Source organism: Meleagris gallopavo, chromosome 14 (genome assembly GCF_905368555.1).
Source record: "Meleagris gallopavo chromosome 14, MGAL_WU_HG_1.1, whole genome shotgun sequence".
Classification (NCBI taxonomy): domain Eukaryota; kingdom Metazoa; phylum Chordata; class Aves; order Galliformes; family Phasianidae; genus Meleagris; species Meleagris gallopavo.
This window is the reverse complement of record NC_139417.1, coordinates 2,024,120-2,050,147: the sequence shown is the minus strand read 5'-3', so window position 1 is coordinate 2,050,147 and position 26,028 is coordinate 2,024,120. Positions and strand designations below refer to the sequence as shown.

Sequence of the window (26,028 nt, the reverse complement as noted above, 5' to 3'; positions counted from 1 at the left end):
AGATTCAAGTCCTGAGTCCTGCTGGGTGTGGGATGCTGGGTGCAGGGCCGTGCTTACCTCCTGAATCATGCCAATGAACTCGGAGAAAGCCCAGTTCAGTTGGTTGAGGACGCTGTTCAGGAAGCTGGGGGCCAAATCACAGTCGCTGTGGAGCAGGTCTGCCATGTGCCTCTGCAGCAGGGTGGAGGGACACGGCTCTGCAAGCAGACAGAGACAGCTCAGTGGCATGGACGCAGAGTGGCCACAAATCTGGGGCAAGAGCAGGTAGGAGCTTGGCTCTGGGATTGATCCAGAGCCAGCGTGTGTGAGAGGCACTTAGAAAACCCCCTCCTCCTGCCCAAGGCCCAGGGCCGTGCCTCCAGTGGACTCAGGCAGGCAGGGCTGCCCACACACTATACATGGCACTGCGCCCCCAGGGCCTGCAGCTGGGGAGTGTGGTCAGTCCCATGTAGGATGCTGGCCCCTGCAAGGGGGTAAAGGAGAAGGCACCCATGGGGTAGATGCTTCTCACTGGCAGATGAAGGCTCACAGAATCAGTAACAGCATGAGGGAAGGACAGCCAAGATCAAACTACAGACTAACGTTCGAGGCTTGGAGAAAAGATCATGAACATCTTTACCAAATACAGGGAAGAGGCACAACTACTTTCCCCTATGAAAAGCTATCATTAAGTAAGAGCAGGTGAAAACTCCTGCTCAAAGGGCAGCAGGGGCAAAGGAAACACACAGCATCCTCCAGCATGATCTCAGAGACTGAGCAGCCAGGCACAACTATACACTGCTCACTGGGAACAGCAGAACTAGAGAGGGAAGGCAGGAGGCCGGCAGAGATCATCAGCCTGGATGGGAATGGGAGAAACGACACTGTAAATCCTCACAATGAGTCCAAAGTTCTGCTGGGGTGGAGGACGTGCTGGTGCTCGGAGCCCTTACACTCCAGGCAGGCTTTGATCCTGGCCAAAAGCACATCTCTGGGGGGGATTTCATAAGGGCAAATGGCTTTGGTGTCCTGTGCCCACGCACGGCTCAGGGGCTGCCTGCGCCAGATGGATCGTTTATGTACTCAGTGACCCTCTGTGGCTTCCTTGCCAAGGGCCCCCCTGAAGCTATGTAAGCCTTTGGCACCGAACATGCCCTAGAGCAACATTTTACAGCTTAACTGTTTGCAGCAGGAAGAATTCTAACTGGAGCTTGCTTCTCACTCGCTTCATCTAATAACTTTCCTCTTGCTGCCCCTCAGACGCTGCTCTCCATTCACCCCCTGCAGTCAGCCATGATTTCGGACCTCCATCACAGCCCTGAGTTGCTCCTGAGGCAGGAACAGCCCTGGTCCCAGCGGCCTCTCATACACAGACTGTCACATCCACGCTCCTGTGCCACTATCCCCAGATTTTCTGTGGAGAGGTGGAATTGTTAAGTGCCCTCAGCATCCAAACCACAAATAGGAGGCAGATTTGCACAAAAGCATAATGTGTTGTTTTGTTCTCTTTTCCTCTCCTTGCAATTGCTGTTGTGTAATTCATTCCTTTGGCCACGCATCAAGCTGCTTTTTCTTTGTTGCTGGGTTTTTGTTTTTTTTTTTTTTTTCTGAAAAGATTAAGCTAGGATTTCAGCTCAAGGATAACCTTTTGTCAGAATTGTGGTTTGTGATCCTCAGGAACTTGCTGGCTGCAAGGTGCAAGCAGAGAAGTCCAGCAGCCAGCACCAGAACCCACTCTGTTTTCTTCTGTTGGTGACAGACCTTGAGCAGACAACACTAAGCGAGGGGGTTTGTCTGTGAGAGAGGGCTGTGAGAAAAAGCCCTATCACAGAAAAAAAGACTACAACTATCAGCACCACCACTGTAAACCGCAGCAGTGCTGTGCAGCTCTGCCTCCTCCACCAACACTTCAAGCCAGGACAGTTCCCAAAATGAGCCACCCAGCCAAAGCCTACCTCAGCCGAAAGCAGTTTGAAGGATGATTTTCTGCTTGTAGTAACTTGCTTTTCCCTGACTTCTAGCCAATGGCTATTTCCTCACGGTGTTTTTCCAATAAGTGGTGTGAATTTGCTCCAAGCCTCCAATTCCAGGCCCTTAAATGCTTTCCTTGCTTCTGGCAAAGACTGTGCCAGTTCATAAGAGCATTAAGAAGTGGTGCTGCCAGTCAGAGTTTTGGAGTTTTTCTAAGCCTTTAGCTAACACCAGGTGCACAAGTTTGGCCTTTATTGCTCCCAGGAGGAGCACGAGTCTTAATTACACTGTGACCATGCTGAAAGCCATGGAAGGAACTTGCCCTCAGCCACAGCAAGCGTGGCTGCTTCTCCTGCATGAGTTCCCGGACTGGGATCACCAAGGGGCAAACACCACTGTATCCAGAATCCTAACTTTGCAGTCAGACCCCTGCGTTCTCCTCCATTTAACAAGACGCTCACCCGCGTTGAGGGGTTTCCTCCCTACACCCCACTCAGCATTGCTCCTGGGTATGAGCACGGCTCTTACGTTTGCTGTAGGAGAGGAGTGCCAGGAGTCTATGGTGGCCAGTTGACGTGGTTATCTTCTCCATCTTGGCAACAGAACATCATTAGGATTTCTAAAACTTGTAACTCCTTCATACGAAAGCCGCTCGATCTTGGCTTAGTCTTCGTTATGGCAGATGAACATCAGTCATTGGAACAGAAATTGGTGGTTTTCCAAGGCCAGAAATTATGATCTCAATACATTTAATGTGGGCAACAGAGTGTGGCCCCAAGCGGTTATAAATTCATCTGATGTTTCCACAACAGAAACTTCCCCACAGAAAGGTGAGCAAAGCAGTCAGAGGAGGAAAAACAAAGTTCAAAGTGGGGGGAAATAATCTGTAAGGTTATCAGGCAGCCAGAAAGCCCCAGAACTGCAGCGAACCTCTCAGCTAGAAAGTTCTCTGAGGCCACAGTGAAGCACAGACAAAAGCTAAGATGAGAAGGGCAAAACGGGTATAATTAAACATAGCCAGCAGTGGAAGAAAACAAGGAGAAGGGAGGTAATAGAAGGAAAAGACAAAAAGGAAACATTCAGGACTAAGCTGCTACACACACAGTTTCTTTAACTATAGGGAGTAACTGTAACAGAATTATTTAGAAAAGTAGCAATAGGAGAAAGTCAAACAGCAAGAGGCCATTAACAGATAGAGTTAAAAATTAATAAAGCAGATAAAGTGGAAGCATTCAATAAGTGTTCCTACTGGTTGACTGTGAAGGAGCAGGGTCATGTACTTTCATTACAGGAAGATAATTATGTACTTTACAGTTTGCTAATGACCTGGCAAGATCTGTAACAGGGCTATTTGTGAGATCTCTTGGTCAGTGCCCTGGGTGATGCATGTGTAAGGCTCCAGGCATTAGCACAGCTGGGAGCAACGGGCCGGATGGAGGAGCAGAGCAGCTCCACCCAGCACTAACCTGACTTCTCAAAGGATCCAGATGTAAACGTGCCCGTCTGGCAGATGGAGCAGCGGTGACAAATGTAAAGCTGGGGATGCAGGAAACCCCATCACTGGTAATGCAAGGCATCAGGAAGCCCCACGGAAACAGGCTGCTAGTGCTGGATCTGTGAGCAGCATGTTAGATGGGAAGGGGCCACCCAGGGACTCGAGGGGGGAACAAAAAGCCTTCCTGAACAACACTCAGAGGTCACACTCTTTTCCACATCGTTCAGAAGGACGAAGAAGGGAGATTGCATAAACACTTTTGAGGAAGAGAAAGTTGTAATGTACACCCAGCAGAGCAAGGCAGCAGCAGCAGAAGACAGGAGATGAGGTTAGGTATGTTCCCATCAAGGGAATGTTCCCACCTGGGTATGTTCTCAGTCAAGGCTTTATTTCTGAGAGCGAGGAACTACCACTGTGAAGGCCCACACGGTTAAACTAACACAAGGCAATTATTTTGGCTTCAGGCTGGCTGCAGAAGCTGGCCCAGACAAACAGGGATTTCTTTCAGCTCAGCAGTTCGGCCCGCTGTCCCTGCCGACGCTCAAGTTGCAGCAAGGTGAGGACAGATAGGTGGGAAGACAAGGGTGCATCTCCTTCTCCTTTCCTGGGCGGTATCTCAAGGACACCTTTAAGTCCCATGTCCCTCTTCAATGAAACCAGCACTCATTATTGATTCAGCTGCACCTTAAAATAGCAGTCCCAGGAGCAAGTCCCCTGCAGCCTGCCCAGCCCACTCTGCGCTCAGACTGTGCGGAGCCATCCAAGGATGGATGCAGAGAGATCTCAAGAACCGAGAAACTTTGATCCTGTCCCAAAGCTCTGCAGGACTGAGGGATCCTGGTGACCACCCCCTGGGACTGACAGCAGCTACCTGAGGGCTTGCTTTTGCAGGACGAGGGTGAGAGGTAACCATCAGGTCCCTGCCATGTGCAGCAGGGCTTCCCCATTATCCTCCAAGGATGAGAGGAACCCAAGGCTGGCACAGCCTACAGCAAACCTCTGACCCAAGAGGCAACACTGATACAAGCGGGAGCGAGAGCAGGTCTGTAATCAGCCTCAGAATCTGCCATGTGGGTACCAGACTCCCTGGCATCTCCCAGGGATGTAATTGAGAAAAGGGATCACAGCGTGAACCCCTCTGTCCCACAAAAGAAGACTCTCTCTACACAGAACCGGGGAAGGAGGGAACTCTCTAAATCTACTGCACCAGACAGGAGAGGGCCACACAACAAACTTACTCTGAAAACTAGCAACAGAGAGATCTCCTGGGCACACACAGGCAGGAGAAAGAAAAAGAACAACAGTGCCATTAAAATAGAGATAGGCAGCTCTCCCCACCAGAAAGGGCATTCAGTGCACCTCCACCTGCCCCCAGCCTACATCAGGCTGCAGTATCCTCTGTCTCCCATCCCTGAGCAGCTCTCCAGCAGAGTTTGGCACAAAGCCTTTTCCATACAAAAGTAATCAGGATTGTATCCAGACTGGAAAAGAGTCTGCACAGGTTTAGCAGAAGATGCATGCTTCAGCTCACAAAAGTTACCTCCTTCCCATGTCTTTTCCAGATGTAGCAGATCTGAGGAACTCCTCAGTTTGGCAATAGAACTGATAACTGAAATGCCAAGCCAAAGGCAAGACAGACTCTGCCAGGCTCCAAGAGAGAAGCCTGTTTAAAACACTCCTTACTTCTGAATTTGTCCAGTGCCCTGCCTCCTTGGACACCCGCTCCCTCTCACAGTGTACCTGGTATTAGGACAGCCCTCCCTTTGCACCCTTTGTAAGCCTGAATGCCACTCCCCTGCCCCAACTCACTCTGCAGGCTGGGGAGGCTGGCATCCTCAGGCTTGGTTTTCAGCAAGTGTGGGAGCCGCGTGTATCTGTATCCAAAGCCACAGCCCTGCCAAAAGAGATGAGGAAAGATCTTAGAGGATGGAGAACCGTTAGGTTTTGCTGCTACTGGAAAGCAAAATGCTCAGCGTCCACCTAAGCCCCAAACAGCGAGAGGACAGGGATGCTCACCCTCCACAGCCTGACGAGGATCCAGTTGGTCTGCGCCCAGGGCCGCTGCTCGTAGGGAGCCAGGAGGTTCTTCATCATGGAGATCCGCCTGCATGACAGAAGACATAGGTCAGCTCAAAGGGTCTGGGGACAGGGGAACAAATTGGATTTATGGCAGAACTCATCGAGCTGGGGCAGAGCAACACACTGGTATATTACAGAAAGGAGGCTCCCCCAAATCAACTCCAGCACCCTGCTGCAGCTCCTCTATCCCTGCAGTGCTTGGCAGCTTGCCTGCCCACTCCAAGCCTTGCCACCAGCCCAGCCCTGCCCCAGGAATAGGCAGGGCAGCACTTACTGCTCTTCTGGGATCCTCTCTACAGCACGCAGCGAGTGGGGGTAGCAGACATAGCTGGCCAGCGCCTGCATCAGGGAGTCCCGGATGTCTGTGGAGCAAAGAGAAGGAGCTGGGACAGGCATCCAAGGACACACAGTGTGCCACGGGGCATTCTGAACACCAGAGGCTGGGAGGGACCAGCCCTCATTAACAACAGACCCTCTCTGGACACGTTCTGAGGACGAATCCGCTTTGCAGATGATGCCAAATTAGTGGCATCAGTTGATGTGCTCAATGGCAGGACTGCTAGAGGGATTTGGATGGGCTGGAGAAATGGGACAGCGTGAACCTTCTGAAATTCAAAAAGAACAAATGCTGACTCCCAGGTGTGAGGAGGAAGAATCTCTTGCAGTGCTACAGGCTGGGATTGCCTGGGTGCAGAACAGCACTGCAGAGAGCAACCAGGGCTGGAAGCAGACAGTAACCTGAGCTTGGGCTAGCAGTATGCCCTGGCAGAAAAGGAGGCCAATAGCATCCTCTGCTGCACTAACAAGAATGCAGCCAGTAGATTGAGGGAAGTGATTAACTCCCTTTAATTAGCTCTCATTAGACCACAGGCAGTGCATCCAGTTTTGAGATCCTCAAAATAAAATAAACAGACTAGAGTTCAGCAGAGGGCTGCTAATATGGCCAACGTGCCCTGGAAGGAAGTGCTAAGGGAGCTGGGTTTGTTCATCATGGTTTAGAAAGCTATAGGGAACCTAACAGTAGCTTGCAAAGAGATTTATCAGGAAGGTAAGAGGTTATCACTAAGATGCAGTTCACAATTGTGGTTATATACCACTAATGGTATACAGTGAGAGGAATGGGCATAAAACAAGAGAGGTTCACACTGGATATAAGGAAAAATGTTTTCTCCATGAGGACAGTAAAGCAGTGAAACAAGTTGCTCAGAGAGGCTCTGTGTTGTGCAGTCTTCATCCTTTGAGGCTTTCAAGACCAGACAGAGTAAAGCCTTGAGCCCTAGTCCAGCATCACAGCTGACCCTGTAGAGGATGGTCTAGAGACCTCCTGAGATTCTCTCCAATCTGAATAGCCCTGAGGTTTCTGCCTGACCCATGTAAGAAAAGCATCTGCACCCTTTGTGCAGAGGGAAGGTCAGTCATGAGATGGGAGAGTCTGAAGGATAACTCTTGCTCAAAGTAGCAGATACTGGAAAACACAGCTACAGACAGCACCAGATCAAAAAATGCTGTTGTCAAGAGGTATTCAGATTACAGCCAAAGCCTGAAGTTCCAACAGTGCTCTCTTCAGGAAAAACTGAAGAAGTAGCCATGAAGCCACAACTGGCTGTGTGGTGCCCAGCTGCTGAGAGTTACTGGTCCACATCAGAGGTAGACAGAGGTACTGTGCAAGTGCTGTGTCCCGAGTCTCCCTCTTGAGCCCACTGTCTCTTCTGTCTTTAGTTGGAGCAGCTGACAGTATTCCTAAACAACTGACTCCTTGCTATAGTTTGCAGAGTATTTCTTGATCTACTTCTGTGCAGCCAGCCAGCGATTTCGAATCCTTTTAATCTAGAGCACAAACTCACCTAGCCAACCTGCACAGAATGAAAAGAGCAGACAATTATTCTGGGGCTCTGCCGAGGATGCAACAGCTGTCAGCAGATGAGTGGTGTGACAAGCAGCCTCCTGTTCTGCAACAGAAAAGTGTGCCTACAGCCTTAGTTTAACCTTTCAATAAGACGGTGTCATCTAAAGGATGAGGGGAAAGCAGCTTCTGGAAGAGGAGCAGAGTCACTTCTAAATCCAGGTGACAGGGATGAGAAAAGGACTCTTGTCTACTCCTGACAATGCAGGATAAACACACCTTCTGAAATAGCTACTGAATTAAGTAGAGCTCAGAGCAGTTAGAGCCAAGTGTGTGAACCAAACTGGTTTCCAGGTAGCTGGAACTAGGCATGTTGAATCATTCTGCCTTCAGGATCTACCCAGACATCATAAAGGGTCATACACTCTTCACGGAAGACATGCTGAGCTGATGAAGGAGAAACACTTAAGTCTCTGTCTCCAAATGCAGAAGTTTCCCTGCAGACTTGACTGAATCAAAACAAGAGTCAAGCAGAACAGGGAGTATTGGTTTGAGAGTAAACAGTCCACTCAGCGCGACACTGGGTTTCTCCAGAAGCCCAAGTCAAGCCCCAAACTCAGAGAACCACAGGCAGAAGCACGCATGCAGAGGTGAGCATTTTTGTACAAGCCTGTGTGCTCCTCATGTTAGTAGAAGTTCATAGTGAATTGAAAGATTCCTGTATATGGTCCATCTGTATCTGCATCTGTTTGCCTACACCTACTACAGCTCAGGAAAAACAGAGGCTTGCTGCCCCAGTCAGCAGGGAGAGCATCCCTGTGCCTAGGCAGCTAAGGAGAAACCCCAGACTAATGTGCAAGTAGCTGGGATATGAGCCTTGCTCTCAAAGTGGCATCCTGGGTCATGTACCTAACCCTGAATTAAGCAGGACACATGGGGTAACAGCAGTGTTCAGCCTCACTTTGCCTGAGGAGGTATAGAGCACTCAGTGAGTTCAGCAGGTAGATCCCAACAGAAGACTGCTGAGCCACTGGCAGTGGGGCCAGCCAGGGCTGCAACATATCACCCCAAAGAAAAGGAGAGCAGCATTACCTGTGCCCACAATCCTTGAGTCAGCAAAGTGTTTGGCCAGGATGGCAGCGAGGCGCATCAGGGTTTCTTCATAGCCTGTGAAGAGAAGGAGGGAGCAGGAGTCATGCAACGACCCAGTGGGCAGACCTGTGGTCCTGCAACAGGACAGGCAGTGGGATGAATTCCTGCAGCAGCTAACTTTGAAGCTTTCTTGCCTTTCCAACTGCCAAAACAAACAGCTGGGAAAACATGTATCTGCAACACAGTTTCCAGCCTTCCCCTGCAGTCTGAAGCAGTTACTCAGAGAAAGGTGAAACCAAAAAACCAAGCAACTGTGACAGATGACAAGGGAGAGAAGTCTAATGCAGAAGGAGCTGAGCAACACAAATAGCACCCTAGATCTATGCAGAGAAGCTGTGTCCAGTCTGCAGGCCCTGAAGCAATAAATCTATTACTGCTTAGTTCTACTGCTCCCTGCACAGCTTCCAATTAATGGACACTTTTTAGCTATATCTTGTTGAATGGAACAGCAGCTCTTGCCTTTGCAGGCTCTGGAAAGCCTAAGAATTGCTAGGGTGATGTAGCTAGGAAAAGCATGAACAGACTGAAACCAGCTGAACACAGATGCTTCGCATGAAGTGGATGTCCATCTCCATATCCAAATCCCATGAGGAACTGAAAACAGCCCCAGTTCCTGCACTCATGGCATGAATCCCCCCACCCAGCCAACCAGTGGCATACATGGTCAGGACAATGACATCTTCCTGCATCCCAACCCATTCCCAATGCCTCCTTGGAAACACCATGCCAATGATTTTCAGTACAGCTAATGCTGTGACAGCTCAGGGCAAGGCACAGGCATCCCACCTAAGTTCAGTAATGAGCATAGGTCACCAGTGGGCACCTACCCAAGGAACAGCATTCAGCACTTGCCCCACATCACACAAACAATACAAAGTGAAGGATATCACAGCCATGGAAGGATACAGAAGGGATGCATAGCTACCAGTACATCATAAGGATGGGGCTTTACTTAGATTTTACCAGGCCAGGACTAGCAAGGCCTCCCCATCCCCTTACCTGGAAGTTCCTCCATGCTATTGACAGGACTGAAGTAGTTCTTGAGTGCACTGTAGCTGTTCATAGCCACGCTGAGGTAGAACTCTGGCATGAAAGCAAAAAGCGAGCCTGTCCTGTCACCATGCTCAATGGTGCGGATGCACACTCTCAGCAGCCAGTAGATATCCTGCATCTTCTCCTGCCAAGAACACAGCAATCCCCAGTCAGTTCAGAGCACAACTATCACCAGCAGGAGACCAGATCAGCAGTGACTTTGTCTCACTGAGTCTTGAATCCCCTCAGGATCTGTTCTTTTCTAGGGAATATGAGACCACATGAGCCTGATCACAAAAAACGTGTTGTTAGGCACTAGCAATCTCAGCATAAATCTGGCAGAAAGAAACCTCAGCCACTGCAGGAATTAACACACAGAAACTGGCAGAGAGCTCACACCAATTCAGACCCCTGCAGTAGGTGGCCACAGCCTTTTGACTTCCATGCCAGCCACTCAGCCACACTCCCTGTCTGGAGCAGCACTGGCTTCTTGCTTCTCTAGCAAAGCTCTGGAGGTCCTAAATCAAAACCAGGAAATTTAAGGGCATCTATATAAGTTTAAGCTCCTAAAATCAGTATCAACAAAGGCGTAAGAAGAGGAAATGTTATTTTATATTCTGTAATGCCAAGAAATACGATGAACACTAGCAGTTTACATAAAAACAGATGGACGAGAGTTACATTTCAAATTTAAAAAAACAACAACACCTCAGAGGTACAGATCAGTGATTCCATCTGCCTAGTACCTTTTCTAAAGTATCCCACTATCATCTCTGGGAGAGCTATGTGAGTTTGTTCTGTAAATTACACCAAAGGGGAGAAAATCAACTAGATTGAATAAAAGACATCTTTACCTCAACGCTGACACACACCTCAGCTCAAGCGTTGTTTTCAACAGTTATAATCAGCAATTGTGCAGACAACACGAAGGTAAAGAGAGCTGTGTTTGATTTTATTAAGACCTGATAATCTAAGAACATTATCTCAGGTATTGCCAAGATGGAAGAAAGCTTACAGCAAGAGGACGGAGAGATGTGATTACCCACAGTGTGACAGATAAATAGTGTCTTAACAAAATAAGTCGAAATGGTCTTCCCCTGGGGTGTTCTGAAGATGGCATTATCTACCTTAAAACTACGGGCGTTTTGCCCTTCCCTTCATCTAACATCAAATCCCACAGCTCAGAATAAACTCACGGTGAATTCCCCAGAGGACACAGCAGCCTCTCCTGTTCTGACACCTCAGCACAGAGCAGGACTTCCCCGCTGGGCAGAGAGCAGATTCACTCCTTCTCTCCATCAGCAACACTTGAACAGATGTGTCCCTCCCTGGCACGCAGGCCACGTGGATGCTGGAGCCCACTGGGGATACAACTCTGGGGCAAACAGCAGGTACCCATCCTTAGTATGACAACAGCTCATGTAGAGACAACAACACTGTTTCTGCACGGGCTACTACAGTGATAACTGATATGCACTGGGAAAGCCCCTTGCCTTTCAAGAGGGATCCAGGAAGAAAGGTGCATTTTCTGGCAAGCAAGGGCTATGCTCATGTGGCTGGAGAGCTGCCATGCTGTGCCCTGCAGTCGTATTCTGCCAGTGATGGAGGGGACAAGCAAAGAGTTCTGCCTTCACAGCCCTGGCAGATATGTTCATAGGAGCCACTGCTCTTCCCCTCCCTGTTTACATCCTGGGATATATGCTGGCACTGCATGTTGAAAGAAATGTGTCCTACTCCCCAGAACAAAGAACATACAAACACAGATGGGGTAAGGTAATGTGCAAGGGAACACAAGAGGAGATCTGCAGGGTGTAAGAGCATAAGCTGCTTGTGAGAAAAGCAGGACCAGAGATGTTACACCAGAAGATGGTGAATGCAAGGAAGAAGGGACAACCTGTGCTAACAGTCAGTGTGGCACTAAATATAAAAAGCACTTGAGAACCAAGTGAAGAAGGGGAGAACATCTGAAAAGGAAACTCATAAGGGCTGGATGCTGCAGATTCCAAGAAGAGAAGCCTTAGTGAGAACTCTCTGTGACATGCAGTACAGCTCAGGGAAATGCTTCACAATAGCTTCTCTGTCTTCTCAACCTGCCCTAAGAACTGGATGTCCCTTTGGCCTGCATGCTTCTATCTGCACCACAGAGACTTGACTCCCCAAGGAAAAGCCTACAGCACCACACAAAGCTCCGAACAGACTGGGCTGTGCTCTAATGTACAAACCCTGGGGCAGGAGGGAGCCCAGGCCTAAGAAGGAATCCCCGTGCACAAAGGCACAAACAAGGCCTGGAGATCATCAGCATTGCTCCAGCACCAGCAAAAATGCTACTTGCGACATGTGAGCTGAGCAGCACAGGTACAGAGGCACACCTGCTCAATACCTTCTGAGCCACTCACATTACGTTCCTGCCCACCTTTGAATAGATGGTGACATTTATCCAGGCAAGGCGTCGGCTTAGGTGATTGAGTTTCTCAGAGAAGACCTTCTGGCTCTTCAGCAGCTCCTCATGGATGTCTCTCCTCTGAAAGAGTGCAGAGATGTGAGGGCAGATATCACTTCCACTTATATTTTCCTTCTTCAAAGCTGGACAAACGACACAAAAGCAAGTACCACCCTGGGGGTAGCTAAGCAGAAGAGAAAGAGGTCAACTCCCCTTCTGAGGAGGGAGTGGGAATCAGTGCTATAAAAAGCACTTACTGGCCTCAGTTGCAGCCCACAAGGCCTGATGCAGACAATGGTCCTGACAGCTTTAGGATCAACTGCTGTCAGAGATACTTTTTTAATGCATCACCGGATTCATTCTGTCTCCAGCAGCTGCAGAGGACATAAGTGTCCCATGTTCACCACTGCAGGGTATTTACTACTTGTTTTTTTCTGAACCCTCCACTCTGCTTGTGAATGCTAGATGTAAGGAAAAGTCCCAGCAGCTCAGACAAAAGTGCAGTAGCTGTGGATTGGAAGGTCTCCTCTGGACAGGAAACCTTTCCAAACCCTAAGTCACAGCTGTGGGGTACCCCTAGTCCCAACTTCAGGAGAATGGCTCCAAGCTGCAGCACTTGGAGGTTTGCAAACTCTCACAGTCTGTCTGGGAGAAGTTGAAGCAGTTGCTTCAGTGCCTCTGTTTCTTGAAGCAGTAGTACAATTGGTTGGCACAGCATGAAATGTGGCTGCCAGCTCCAGGCATGAGTTACTACCCCAACAAAACATTTCCAGCTTCACTGCTGGAAATCATGCACTGTGCTTCAAACTTTTTGCCAGGTACTGAGGAGCTTCCAGAGAAAGAAGCTGGATGTCCAGAAACACTTACTCTCTTTGGGCAGCGGCTGATTTTTTCCTCTGTGTCTTTCAGTGCCATAGCATACTCATTCACATCATCTGACACACCGACCATCTGAAAAGCAAGCAGATTCCAACAAAACATGAAGGCATTTATTTCCCTACACAAAAAAGCATGCAATCTGATCCCCCATGGGAGCTGGGAGAAGGAAAGAACACACAGTCTCTAAGCAAGCAGAGAACAGACAGTCAGTATAGAAGTAACAGAGACTGGGAGAATGGATGCCTGCAAAGCACGTGCTGCTTACCTTCCCAAGCTGCTGGTGGACACTGAGGTTGTACATCATCACTATCCCATCCAGGACTTCCAGGAGGGAGTTCTCTGTGATGGGCTGGTCTGGCTCCTCTGGAGGTCTCCCCAGTAAGAGACCCTCATTTCCATTGCTGCCTTCAACTGCAATCCACCCCCAAGACAGGAGAGAAGTTCTCAACAAGGCATTTTGGCACCACAGCTCCTGCCTGCTCCTTTCTCAAGCCAATGACCAGAACCCTGCAGTATACCTGCAACACGCTGTTCCTTCCCTAGACACACAAACACGCCATCCCATCTCACTGTGTGCATCAAGTTGACCTGCCAGATCTGCTCTAACAGACTGAAGCCACATTTCAGAGACTGGCCTGGCCCTGCCAAGGGGCCAACAACAGCGCTGCCTCCAAATTACCTCCCTGCCAACTCATGCTATTCTTACAGGAGCCAAGGCAGCACCTCCTTGCATACAGAGTGCAAGAACATCAAGAGTGTTATGCACAGGATAGCAAAGTGGTTAACTGTGGACTTTGTGGGTCTCAGCATGCCCTGGAAAAGGGAAGGAGCAATGCTGGAAGTAAACAGATTGCTTTCTTCACAAGAGCAAGGGGAGCTGAAGAGGCTGTTCTCCCAGGGACCAGCTGGGCCATGCTAGCATGCAGAAGTACTCACTGTCTTCCTCTGTACGCTGTTCCACACTTAGAGTGCGTACTTTGACCTTCTCAAGGGTACCAAGAGGTCGCCGTGGGTTCATCAGGCTGACGGCCGCTGTGCTGAGGAAACGGTTGGCACGGCCCAGGGTGGGAGAGCTGAGCCAGCCAGGTCTGGCAAGAGCTCCACCAATGGCCAGGGTGGCAGAGGGACGCTGAGACTGAGAAGAAATTAAGGGAGAAAGAGTTCTAGCTGTTATGCTGCTCGCTATTCCTCCTTTTTTTCCTGCAGGGATTTCGGTACAGATGCACAAGGGCTACTGGAAAGGGAGATGATGCTCAGTTAGCTGATGTGTGTTCCCTCATCTGGGGCACGTGTCAGGCACAAGCAGCATATCTGCACAGCAAGAAGCTACTGTGCCTACAGCTGCCATGCCTTCCTTTAAAAGTAAGCATTGAGAGATTTCACAGAGGAGAGGGTCACATTCAGATCAAGGGATAGTTACAGTGCAGAGAAAATCTGGCTGCTCAGACTTGGTGCATCTAAGTTCTTCGTGATCTCCCACAAGTTGTTAACCTGGCTGCCCACGGGCTGGTTACAGTCCTGGACCAGACACTGCTTTCCCCTAAACAAAGCTTTTCAAGCTAGAGGTTAAGCTTGCTGCCCAGCACCAGTGGCTCACCTGTGCTGCTGATGTTGCCGATTCCTCATCTTCATCAAGATCATCCATTGTCACTGCCTGCAGCTCTGCAGGGTCAATCAGGACATTGGCTTTTGCAGCCAGGTCATCTGCAAAGAGCACACCAGAGCAGCTGTGAATGCACAAGTTACCTGTCACAGCCCTAGGTTCATTCTCTTTCCTGCTTCTCAGTAGTAGAGAAGCAGCCAGCGAGGTTGGATGCTGCATCAGAACAGGCTCACTTCCCCCCAGCTCACCACTCCCTACAGAGTGGATACCAAATAATGACAGGTACTGCTCCTTTCTGTTCCTATCCTACCAGCAGCAAACAGAGGAACCAGAAGACAATGAACAGGGCCAAAGACAGGGAAGTTATTTCAGGGCCTGAGACCACCTGAGCCTCCAATCCTCCAATTTGCTGCCCCATGATTTTGTCCCCAGATCACTAAGACTGCAGGTCCCTTCACAGCCCAGAGGAAGGCTTCTCAGATGGCTATGCTGTACAAAGCCTGAACGTGCTTTCTTGTCCATAGTCCTGGGTTTAAAGCGATCCAGAAAGAACCTGGGGCTGCTGCTACTGCTTGCCTGGAGTGGTACAGCAAGTAAAACCTGGGTATCTCTTACTGTGCAGGCTTTGACAGTTTCCAGCCCTTGGCTGTGAGCAAGAGCACTTCCCAGCAGGTATTCCCAGGCTCCCTTCCTTCCACCAGCCATAGGCTGAAGTGGTATCCTTGTGGGATTGCTTGAGTTGGACTCCCATCTTACATCTGCAGATCTGGCATGTCCCTACAGCTGTAGCAAGGGGGGCTGGAGTGGCAGACTCACCAGGGCAAATGACAAAGCTAACACCTGGTCCCACAGGGAGTCATCCTGGTTTTGCTGCTGGGCTTTTTGAGTAGGCTGGAGTTACCCTGACTCAGAGAGGGACTGAGACTTGACTCTGCTCAGCACCTCTCCACTATGCCTGCCGTACACCATAACAAGTTTGGGGCAGAGAATAAAAAGCATGTCAAGAAAAATCAGGACGGGAGTTCAGAAAAAAAGTTTCCAACTGAACACTCAGAATGGAGCCTGCAATTAGGAGAAGACAAATTAGTGCCCAGATCACGGATATAAAAAGTTGTTAACTTAAAGGACTCTCGAACCCAGAGGGATGCTGCCTTCTCTAGAGTAACTTGCATCTCATCAAAACTCAAGTCTCCCTTCTTTACATTTAATCACATCTCATTACCCACAGCTCCCTCCCTGGGATGTCTTCTTGGTGAACTTCAGCCAGGACCTGTGGTAAAGCTTCTGGAAGTGAGAGCACTTACCTTTCAGAGTCTTCTTGAGATGAGACAGAAGACCTCCAAGTCGCTGAAGGTCAAAATAATCCACCTTCCCATTATAGAAGAGTTGGGGAGGGACATATGCCTCTGAAGTAGATAAGGAAACTTGTTTGTCCCATCAGACCCTTACACAGGACCCCCACACGTATATTAGCACCAACAGGTAAGTCCTAAGACAGAGCCCATGGCCCAGGCTGGTGCTACACCAAGTGACTGCTTTTTCTGTTCCAAGAACACAAGCCATAAAGGTAGAGGTAACTTCCATAACAAAGCAAACACTAGATGCACATCAAAGCAGGAGGCAACAAGGCTCCCAGCCCTTCCTCCCGCCCAGTCCCAGTCACTGGGGAAAACTGGATCCTTTGTAAACTCTTCAGCTCTCACCTATCTACTCTAACCTGAGCTTCTCCTCCAGGCCTTACCTTCACTGCTCAGTGCAGCAGGTGCCTTCACCTTGTGGCCATCCCAGAAGAAGCGCAGGGCAGCAATGAGTCGGTGCAGGAAGCATACCATGTACTCTGGTGGGCACAACACAGTCAAGTTCTAGGGCAACAATGAGAGTTCAGCCATTAGGGCAGCTGTGAAGGTGCTTCTTAGTTCTGGTGGCCACGTGGGCCAGGCAGAAACTTCCTGTTCTCAGTCTTGCTGAAAGCACATGCACCCATTTGCAAAGAGCACCTCCAGTTTCCAGCACTGGGATGGAGCCCAGCGCTGATGGCATGTAGCTGCTTCCACCTCTGTAAAACCCCTGGCCCTACAATAACAAGCTGGTGTGACAGAGGAGGATGGATACCACGTGTTCCGCCTCTGAACATGGGCTGCTCGTTAACGCAGAGAGGCTGGTGAGGAAATAATAGTAATATCCTGCAATAATAGTAATATCCCCACCTTCCTTAGCTGCAGGCCATCAGCCTGAGCCAAGGCCAGAAGAGTGGTCCTCACCCAGGTGGTGAAGGGGATGCTGTACCTAGGTATCAGTTGTTCATCTGCTGGAAGCAGCTCAGCCAAAAGGGCAAGAGCTCCCACCCCAAAGGTACCAGAGAGTTCTTCAGGTGAGGCGTGTGGGAAGGCTGTCCCTCTGACTTACCCCTCTATTGCTAGCATTTTCCTGAAGAAACTTGCGGAATTTGTTCAGGAAGATGTATCTGGATGCTTCCCCCTGGCAGGAAGAAAAGCAGGTGGTGAACTCACATGGAAAGGAACTCCCAGAGAAAGGCATTAGCTGTCCATCTCTGTCATGCTTGCTCAGGGATGCATCTGGGCTTCAGGCACGTAAGGTAGAGGGGCTCTATATTTTCTTCCATATTAATTAGGCAGATCTGCAGCGTTATGCTACATCAGTAGGTACCCAGAACGTCTGCAACAAGGTCTGGGCCTGCAGCGATGCCTGAGTCCTCGTGGGGTCCAAAGCTGCTGAGAAACAGAGCTGTATATGCTTGGGAGCTACGTTCAGAGGGAGAAAGCAGTTGACCCAGTTACCACCATTGCTGCAGCACCCATGAGTAGTGGGTCACTGCTTTGCAGTGCTGTGTCTTCTGAGGCCCAAACTGGGATGCACTGATGATGGCCAGAAGATGCACAGCTTTATCCAGCTGAACATTCTCCACCTGCTCTGCAGAGGCACACGCTCACATACCTGCCATTCCTTTCTCTCTGGAACTAATATTAATTGTTAGAGTAGAATGCACTGCAGTCAGGCTGTGTCTGCCTAGTTCAACAGAAACACAGGGCTGGCCCAGGTGCAGCTCATGTCATCAGTCATCACTGGCAGAGCATCTGAGACTATCTATGATTCTGTGATTCCACGATACCCCTTTAAACAGAGCCCAAAAACTGTTTCTGCAGTTCAGCTTGCCTTACTGGATCAATTAGAGAACTACTTCTGAGAACAGAATGTCTGCACAGCTGTACTTCTATACCTTACAAGTCCTGGGATGCAGAGATAACGTAGCAAAAAATCCAGAATGCTTACCCCTCCTCTGTCCTTGTTGTTCAGCAGCAGCTTCAGAATTTGAACCTGGAGACCTTCCACCACTAAAACAGGGACACAGCAGTTTGCTGCAGGACAGTAACAACTGGAAAGCAACTGCCTGTGCTAACTCCACCAGTACCCTGCCATGAGGAGAAAGACCACCACCCCAGCACAAAGAACCAGGTCCAGCAGAATGCTAGTCCCATCACTGGGAGAATTTTCTCCTTCTCCACCCAGCAATAAATCCATCCCCAGCTGATAAACAATGCCCCTAAAGGTGGGTTTTGCTTTGCTCACAACACCTGGCAGAATGCTGCGTATGTGGGCAGTGGGGGCCCAACACCTGAACCCATCCACCAGGTGACAGTGGCCATGGCTGGCTTCTGCCTCTGCAGTGCAGCCTTTGTGATGGGAACACAGCTGCATGTCAGGTCTGGAAGGCGATTTGGAAACAGCTCGTGGGTTGATCCCTCTGGCTGCCCACAAAGAATGGGATCTTGGCAATCTCTCTCCTTCCTCACAGACCTTCAATGCGCTTCTTGAGCCGCTGGCAGCCTCTTTCATACGCCCGCCGCCTCAGTCTTTCCTCAGCACTCTCCTCCTTCACCTCCTTGCTCTCCTTGCCCTGGTTGAGGAACAGACAGAGATCAGGAGGAGTACACAGCATGGGGCAGCATCCTGCCAAAGCCGGAGAAGAAACTCACTGAAACAAGGCATGAGTGTGTGGACACAAGCACACCTAACCGGCCCTCCTTGCCCTTGTAACAACTCAGGCAGGAGGTCTTCTGAGGACACACAAGCCCATCTGCAACTTCTTTGACCCTGTGAGGTTCCCTTCCAAATCTGATGCCATGGAAAACTGTCACCTCCCCAGCCCTGAGACACACACCCTAACAGCAGATGACAGGGGCACAGCTTCCACGCAGCTCTGCTGGGTTTCCCTGCATTAACAAGGGCCCACAGACTACCGAGGTCCTTTGGTCTCCTTAGCAGATGTGCCCTGACTCACCTCCTTGGTGAAGCGGTTCGGCCACCACGTGGTGGGAATGAGCTCCTGCAAACCAGCCTCCTCCACACGCAGCGGGCTCTTAATGTAGAAGAACACAACTGAACGGAGCACATCAAAGCTGCAGCAAAATTAAAGGAAGCACAAGAACTGTGACAGAGAAGGGATGGGGTATGTTTCCAGAGCTGTAGAGAGACCCCGCTCCAAAACCATTCAAAGCTCTGCAAAATCCAGAGCCTCCTGCTCCTGGGAGAAGCCTCCTGCACTCAGCACAGGAGCTGCCCAAATGGATGGCAGTTAGTCAGCTCTGAAAGGAGTTAGAGCAGTGGTCTGCCCTAATGCCTAAGGACATAAGAGAAGCGGGTCAGGTAGAAATAAAGCCCTGTGTGTTAGAATGGTGCGACCTTCATGGCACTGCTTCCCGCTCCTCAAAGCAGGACTTTGCAGAGAATGGTGTCAGGCAAACAGAGGAGACTTGAAAAATGAGAAACGACCCCTCAAAGATGGGGTGGCTTCTGCCTCCTGGGACCTGCTAATCCTTGCAGTCTCCTTGGCTGCATTATTGAGGGTAGGGAGAACAGAGAACCGAGGAGGCACAAAGGATACAGAACATTGCTGAGGAGGTATTTCCTGGATTTCTCATGCTTCAGGACTGCAATGGTGAGCCGGAGGTAGTGAATCTAGGGAAATGAGAAGCAAAACTGACTCAATCTATAGAGGTACAGTGGGACAGAACTGCCACTGCTAGATTAAATAACTGCAGATAATCCAAAACACTGGGGACCTTTGGACAAGGGGACATAACAGAAGCTGCCTGGTCACAGATTCCTGGAGACTCAGAAGCGCAACTCACTTGTAATCCTAGGTCTGGGATGATAGGAGAGAACCTGTAGGCCCGTAGCAGTGACATCAGTAGCTGCTTGAGGCACTCGTGCACTTCATATTCCTGAGGAAAAAAGAAACAACAGCAACGAGATGATGTCAGGAACAGCTATAGTTCCCATAGTGCAGCTTTGGAAGGATGCAGCATCTCCCTCTGTATTGAAAACACAGGCACTGTGAACCCACAGCATTTGCTCACCTTACTCAACAGGAGAGTGTGAGCAGCGGTTGCTTCTATCACTTGCTACAGGGGAATAAGCTTCTGTGCAAGTAAAACCAACCCAGTGGACAAGCCAAAGTCCCAGGTCCTATTTGGCTGGGCTGAGTCACCCCTCCCCACAGCCCCCAAACCTACTCAACTCAGCCCTGGCAGAATCAATCCAGAAGGGAAAGACAAGCTGCTCTTGTTAAATGTGGTGGTGGAGGAACTGCCTTGTTGAGTCCAACTGACAGCCAACCAGTGGGACAAAAACTGTCTCTTCTATAACCTTGGCACACCCCCACCAGCACGATTGGCTTCACTTGGTCAGCAAGATAACCTCAGGAAGAAGACTGTCAACTGCAAAACGGGATCTCATCACCAGGAAGGCAAAGAAGTTGATCACTACCAGCATGTTCCAGTGGATGCTCCTATTCTAAGCACCTCACAGCGCTCTAACAACTCACCTCCATGAGAAGCCACATGAGATCCAGCAGCTGCTGAATAAGGGGATGGGCCTCCACTGCCCCACCTCGCTCCAGGATGCTCAACAGGAAGGTCATGAGCACATCTTCCACCAGATACACCTTGCACTGCAGGAAGACGGGCAAGTCAACAGCCTTCCGAGGCTCAATTTACATCCCTTTGTCAGCACGGAACCAGGTACCTACAGAAGCTTGCAACGAGCAGGCAAAACTCACCATAAGAGGGGAGAAATAATTGAAGATGTGGGCCAATGTAATCAGCACTGTGGGTTCTCCCTGCAGCTGCCACGTGGATGCATCCTTCTCCACCAGCTTCCCCTCCTGCAATGACAAACCCAGAAAACCACAGCTTGGTGCCCACCCTGTCCACCCCTGCACTGAGTGTACCGGAAGCCTGGAGCAGCCACTGCTTGCTAGAACTGGGCTAAAAAGCTTGAATGTGGCAAATTAGGATGGCAGAGCAGCAGCCACGACCATGCCTCCAGAGAGCTGTAGTTCTGTCCAGGTGTCAGTATCAGTCACGTACATGCACCTTGACAATCTGTTTTCCCAAATGAAAACTTGTTTTCTGAGTGCATGTCATTACTTGTAAATGGGAATCTCTGCAGAGGAGGTCAACAAGAGAACAGGGCTTCCAAGTAAACTGAAACTATAGCAGAGAGCATTCCCAGTGCTTTGGGCATAAACAGAACATCTCTCACCCTCGAGGAAAAAAAACCTGGTTTCTACTGAACACTGGTACAACCAAAACAGTTCTCACGGCAGAGAGCATGGCCCCATCATTGCACCAGGACATCAGGAGAATGTATGGGCTGCAAACAAATTTCTTTCAAGGCTGCAAAATCAAATGCAGTAATTCTGAACCCAACAAACACTATCTCTTAGAAGGAAACTTCGTGGGACTGAGAACAACAAGGCCCAGTACGAATGAACTGGAGCCTTAGGGTGGAACTATTAGGAATTCCATTTTACAAAGAGATCAGAGATGTGTATGCTCCATGTAAAAGCACGTAGGTGTCAGGAAAAATCTGAGCATGTACATAGTGCAGAACCACATTTCCTGGCACGATGTCCCCCAGACCTGCCCAGTAACATCAGCCTACCGTCACATCGATCCCGATATGGATCACATTCTTCAGGAAGCCCAGCAGCTTGCGAGCCTTCACGAGGTCTGCAACAGGAGGATCTTGCAAGGGGCGGTAGCCTTCCACTGGATAAGTGGGCAAGTGTTAAGGTAAAATGCAATCAGATTCTTTCAGGACTTCTTTATCTGAGCAAAGAAAAGTGTTTTACAGTATGCATGCCTACGTCTGAGTTCAAGGCAAAGTGCACTTCTAAGTGCATGACAAGCCACGAGATCTCCTCAATACTGTGGGTACTGAGTAGTTCCCTATCTGCTTCTGATCAGAAAGGAGCCTCCATAACAACTATCAAGGAGCACATTCAGGACTGCTGCAGATCTCAGCTTTCACACAGAAAGGCAGCGTGCAATGCTTTTACTATCCTAGATGTCCTGCATGGCTGAGAGGTTGAACAGACCCAAAGCCAAGAGCTTCAGAAGCACAAAAAGTTTCCAGGTCTGGAAAGTGAGATTTTCAGGGATCTGAATGCCTGGAAACAGGCAGCTCCTGGCTTGAAGCGTTAGCTGTTGATTCAGAGCTTAAAGCAAACTCAATTTCAGCAATTGCTAGTGCCAGCAAAAGTGACTGTGGGCCCTGCAGTTGTGGTCCGGCTGAGGGATGTCTGCTTCTTTTCTCCCTGATCCTGCTCTGAGCAGAAGTGCTAAGAGAAGAAAGTGAACTGCACTCAGATACAGACATTCCACAGCTTCCACAGATGGTCTCAGGGCAGGCTCTTCTCCCTTCAGACCTCCTCTCCCCACAACCAAAGGATATCGAAGTGGACGGCTTCCAAAGTTAAAAGCAACAGACTCTTTGAACGAGAGACTGATGGCAGGGAAGTAAGCCATTCCAGCACCTCTCGTGATGTTATCAAAAGCAGTTCCTAGAGAGATGCCATTCCTGAAAGAAGAAAAGCCCACCAAACTTTAGCCACGGTCAAAGGGTTTTGTGGTCAAGCAGGCAATTCATGTATCTGCACTCCCCTCCCAGCAACCTGCCAACACAGACATCACAGTCATTCATACATTCTAAACACTTGTAACCTGACAGATGTGCAGACACCACAGTGCTGCTGAGCAAGTACCCTGGGAATCACAGCCGAATTCTCATTTGCACATAATGGCATGGAAAGGCATTGGAGTCTGCACAATATGAAGAGCCCTGCTCAGCTCCAAGGGCAACCCAAATCCTTACAAGGTATGTGATTACCAGGACATTTTAAAGGCAGGTGGCATTTTTGGCCTCATCCACTTGCCTCTGATAGAAATAGAAGGATAATGGTCTTAGTCCACTCTTCTCTGAAAGACAATGGCAGCATCTGACAGTTTTTCATTCCAGCTGACTTGTCTCAGGCCGTAGTTTAGGGCCTGGGAACAATTTGTACTCAGGCTGGCCATTGTTCATTGTCCACTGGAGATGGAGGCTGGAAATTTATCACATTTATCTATCACACTTCCCTCCGACTCTAGCACAGGCAAGTCTACATTTGCCATGAGAGCAATCAGTGGGGCTCAGCCAACTATAGTATTAAGCATCCCAATATGGTGTGCATTCTCCTTCAAAACCCCAGCAAACTTTACAGCTATTTAGGAGCTTGAGCACTTTCTCAGCAACTGCTCTCACCCGACCTTAGGAAACTCCAAGCTCACTTAGATGGCTTCACAAAACAAAGCAGAAAAGCAGAGGCTGGAGCTAACAAGGAACATAAAGGGGAGGAGGAAGAAAGAGGGATCAGCAACCTGCTGAGCAATGAAGAAACATGCAGATTACATGCAGCCATTCACAGAACAGGGAACTGGGCAAAGATGCTTACAGGCAGAAAGCAATAGTGCCTTCCTCAAGGTCTATCAGGCAGCTGACGATGTCTCCTGCAGCCCAAGACTGCATTAAAAGGAGAAAAAAATGTTAGACACATACCCAGAAAGTTCCCACATCAGAAGAAGGACTGTAAGCCCAATCAGTCCTTTATGATTCAGGAAAAAAGGAGTGACAGCTCTTTCTGACAGCAGCTCACACTGCATTTTCAGACATGGGATTTTCTTTTTTCCCTTGAGTGTTAGGAACACGCATAGGATCAGAACAATGCTTATCCCGACACTGCATCATCCTCTGATGCGCTACAAAGAACCAGAGCCCTTCAGTCATCACCAGCAGCACTGTGCTGGGAATCAGTCTGCTGGGCTTGCCAAACAAAGCACCACACAGGGCGTTCCATACCCCTCGAGTACAAATCAGTGCTGGCACACAGCCTCCCCAAGAGCAGACCGAAGCAGGAAGCTCAGATCAAATGCTTTCCACAGGGCCCAGCAGAATCCAGTGAGCAGGAGACACCTGCTTTCTTTTCCCTTCCTGGAAGGACAGTACTCACTTTGCCATAGTTGGTAGTGGTCACGTTCCACTTGCGCACCCTATTGCCATCATACGCATAGGAATCTGGCGTATCTCCAACTCCTTCCTGCATCACAGTATCAAAGAGGAGACTCAGATGTGGACAAGCACAAAGGATCCCTCTCATTGCAAGAGCAGCTTCAAGAGGGAGACTGGCAGACAGGGAGTGCAGCTGACAGCAGATGTGGTCTGCCCGTGGCCTGCCATCTTTGTCTCCACTCTCTACTAACATTTGGGTTAGAAAAAGAGCACTGCTACATTACACTTTCAAATCACTGGCAAAGCAGCCCCTCAGGATGTTTGTCACCCTCCCTCTCAAGTGCTGCAGAGTGACAAGATAGTGAGACCCTGCAAATGGCAAACCTTCCCAGCACCAAACATCCCACCCCGTGCCTGACAAGAGCTGGCCTGGGCCTGCCTCCCCCAGGCAAAGAGGAGGAGTTACACTACCTCCTGATTAAATCTGCAGTTGAGAGTACACCAGCCAATCTGCATGAGTCCCTGGGAGGAGATAAGCACCTCATAAATCCATTTCCCTGACAAAAAAAGAGAGACCACACAGTAAATCCGTGCCACTTAACTCATTGTTAGAGGAGTAAATGTGATACAGTTCCCATAGAAAATAACCTGGCGCACAAAGGGTATTTGCAACATCCCCAGGACTCCCCTCCCAGCTCTTCACTGGGGCACCACACAATTCTCCACCCTCCTGACTTCCTGGAAAGCCAGTGGATGAATTTGGGAAGACAGAGCTCTGGAACTGCAACATATGCAAGATTTCCTGTGCTCGCCAATTGTGTAACTCTCCATGCATTCTTCCTAGGATCTTAATCAAAGCATCACCCACTTATCTTCTTACCTTTGTACACACACGTTGTGGCCCTGATAGAGCCAAAGTTACTGTGGCCAATCACCTGGACCAATAAACAGAAGATATTACAAAGTTAGGCAATAAGGCCTCAAACCCAAAGTGTAGTGAAGAATATCAGCTAACAGACCAGCAGGAAACTGATAGAGACAAAGGAGAAAGGAAAAAGTATAGCAGCTTGGCCTCAGCTTGTCCTCACTGTTAAACAACATAACAAGAAAGGAAGGAAGAGGCAGCCACTGGAGGGAGGGAGGGACAGAAAACTTGGTTGCCATCTCCTCCCCTTGCTTAGCCAAGCTCTTCTGTGAGCCACTGGGCCAGCGTAACACTTCCCCACCCTTGCAGCTCCACTCAGAGCTTGCTAAGACTTGGGAGTACTGCTAGACCTTTTCCCAGGAGAGAGCATTTCCTCCAGGACTCCTCAGCTTTTTCAGTAGATTCCATTTAACAACATACTACAAAGCCAGTGTAAGGGAGGACCTGCCATGACAAACAAACCGAGAGCTCCGAAGACAGCCAAGGTAGGAGGCACAAGATGCCCATTTCCTGCAGCAGCCAGCATCACACTCACCCCAAGTAAGTCATCATCAACCAGCAGGAGCCCCTCAAAGCCACTCGTGTGGTCAAGCACCACAGTAGAGGGACCGAGCCGGCCCTCTGTTAACTGATCTGAAACAAAGAGTTGCGGATAACTTGTTAGAAAAAGATGTGCAGGATTTAAAGGTCGCTGGATAGACTACAATGGTACCTGAATTCTGCACTCAGTGTTGCACACATCAGACCATGAGAACTCCAGGAAAGAACTTCAGGATACCCATGAGATTTAAAAGGAAGCTTGCACAGCAATACCCTAGGCCTAAGCTACGCAGCAGTCAAATCATAAATGAGCCTTCATGTCATCTGAAAGTTTTATCTCTGCAAAGTTCAAAGGTCAAACTCTGAGCCAAATGTTTGGCCAGCGTATCACATAACTGAGGGCAAGCTCTGACTGTGGTCTGCAAGAAAAATGCTTTGTAGGAGAAGAGCCAGGATGCATCCTGCCACATCCTACCTCTTTCAGGGAAACAGATGCTACCAAGAACAGAGGCAACAGGCTGAGGCCCTAAGCAAACATCCCCAACGGAGACCCATAGCCAGAAATCATCTACAGGCCTCTACGATTCCCAGTGAGGACAGCACTCCTCACAGCTGGTCATGGCAAAGGCTCTGCATGTCACTATCATTGGAATATATCCAACTACTGCTCCAAACCTGCTTTTTCAGGCATTGCCACCTGGAGACCTGCCTCCTCCATCGACAAGCAGACCTGCGTGAG

At 49.4% G+C, this 26,028-nt stretch overlaps 1 protein-coding gene across 1 annotated transcript in view; it reads right to left on the bottom strand.

Moving 5' to 3' along the window:
• The window catches only part of RNF123 (ring finger protein 123), a 42,857-nt gene that overhangs the window by 10,989 nt on the left and 5,840 nt on the right, over positions 1 to 26,028 (bottom strand). The window contains exons 5-32 of the mRNA XM_085235818.1: positions 25,285 to 25,382; positions 24,705 to 24,759; positions 24,296 to 24,381; positions 23,826 to 23,912; positions 23,271 to 23,338; positions 22,232 to 22,357; positions 21,440 to 21,554; positions 20,553 to 20,657; positions 20,319 to 20,444; positions 19,624 to 19,716; positions 19,377 to 19,450; positions 18,774 to 18,891; positions 18,290 to 18,389; positions 17,765 to 17,826; positions 16,880 to 16,951; positions 16,215 to 16,335; positions 15,778 to 15,879; positions 14,468 to 14,574; positions 13,807 to 14,005; positions 13,136 to 13,281; positions 12,859 to 12,942; positions 11,965 to 12,072; positions 9,519 to 9,696; positions 8,460 to 8,534; positions 5,799 to 5,886; positions 5,462 to 5,549; positions 5,255 to 5,339; positions 58 to 197 (exon numbers count right to left, since the gene is read on the bottom strand). Of these exons, the coding sequence (XP_085091944.1) occupies positions 58 to 197; positions 5,255 to 5,339; positions 5,462 to 5,549; positions 5,799 to 5,886; positions 8,460 to 8,534; positions 9,519 to 9,696; positions 11,965 to 12,072; positions 12,859 to 12,942; positions 13,136 to 13,281; positions 13,807 to 14,005; positions 14,468 to 14,574; positions 15,778 to 15,879; positions 16,215 to 16,335; positions 16,880 to 16,951; positions 17,765 to 17,826; positions 18,290 to 18,389; positions 18,774 to 18,891; positions 19,377 to 19,450; positions 19,624 to 19,716; positions 20,319 to 20,444; positions 20,553 to 20,657; positions 21,440 to 21,554; positions 22,232 to 22,357; positions 23,271 to 23,338; positions 23,826 to 23,912; positions 24,296 to 24,381; positions 24,705 to 24,759; positions 25,285 to 25,382 (2,906 nt within the window). The remainder of the gene's footprint in view (positions 1 to 57; positions 198 to 5,254; positions 5,340 to 5,461; positions 5,550 to 5,798; positions 5,887 to 8,459; positions 8,535 to 9,518; positions 9,697 to 11,964; positions 12,073 to 12,858; positions 12,943 to 13,135; positions 13,282 to 13,806; positions 14,006 to 14,467; positions 14,575 to 15,777; positions 15,880 to 16,214; positions 16,336 to 16,879; positions 16,952 to 17,764; positions 17,827 to 18,289; positions 18,390 to 18,773; positions 18,892 to 19,376; positions 19,451 to 19,623; positions 19,717 to 20,318; positions 20,445 to 20,552; positions 20,658 to 21,439; positions 21,555 to 22,231; positions 22,358 to 23,270; positions 23,339 to 23,825; positions 23,913 to 24,295; positions 24,382 to 24,704; positions 24,760 to 25,284; positions 25,383 to 26,028) is intronic.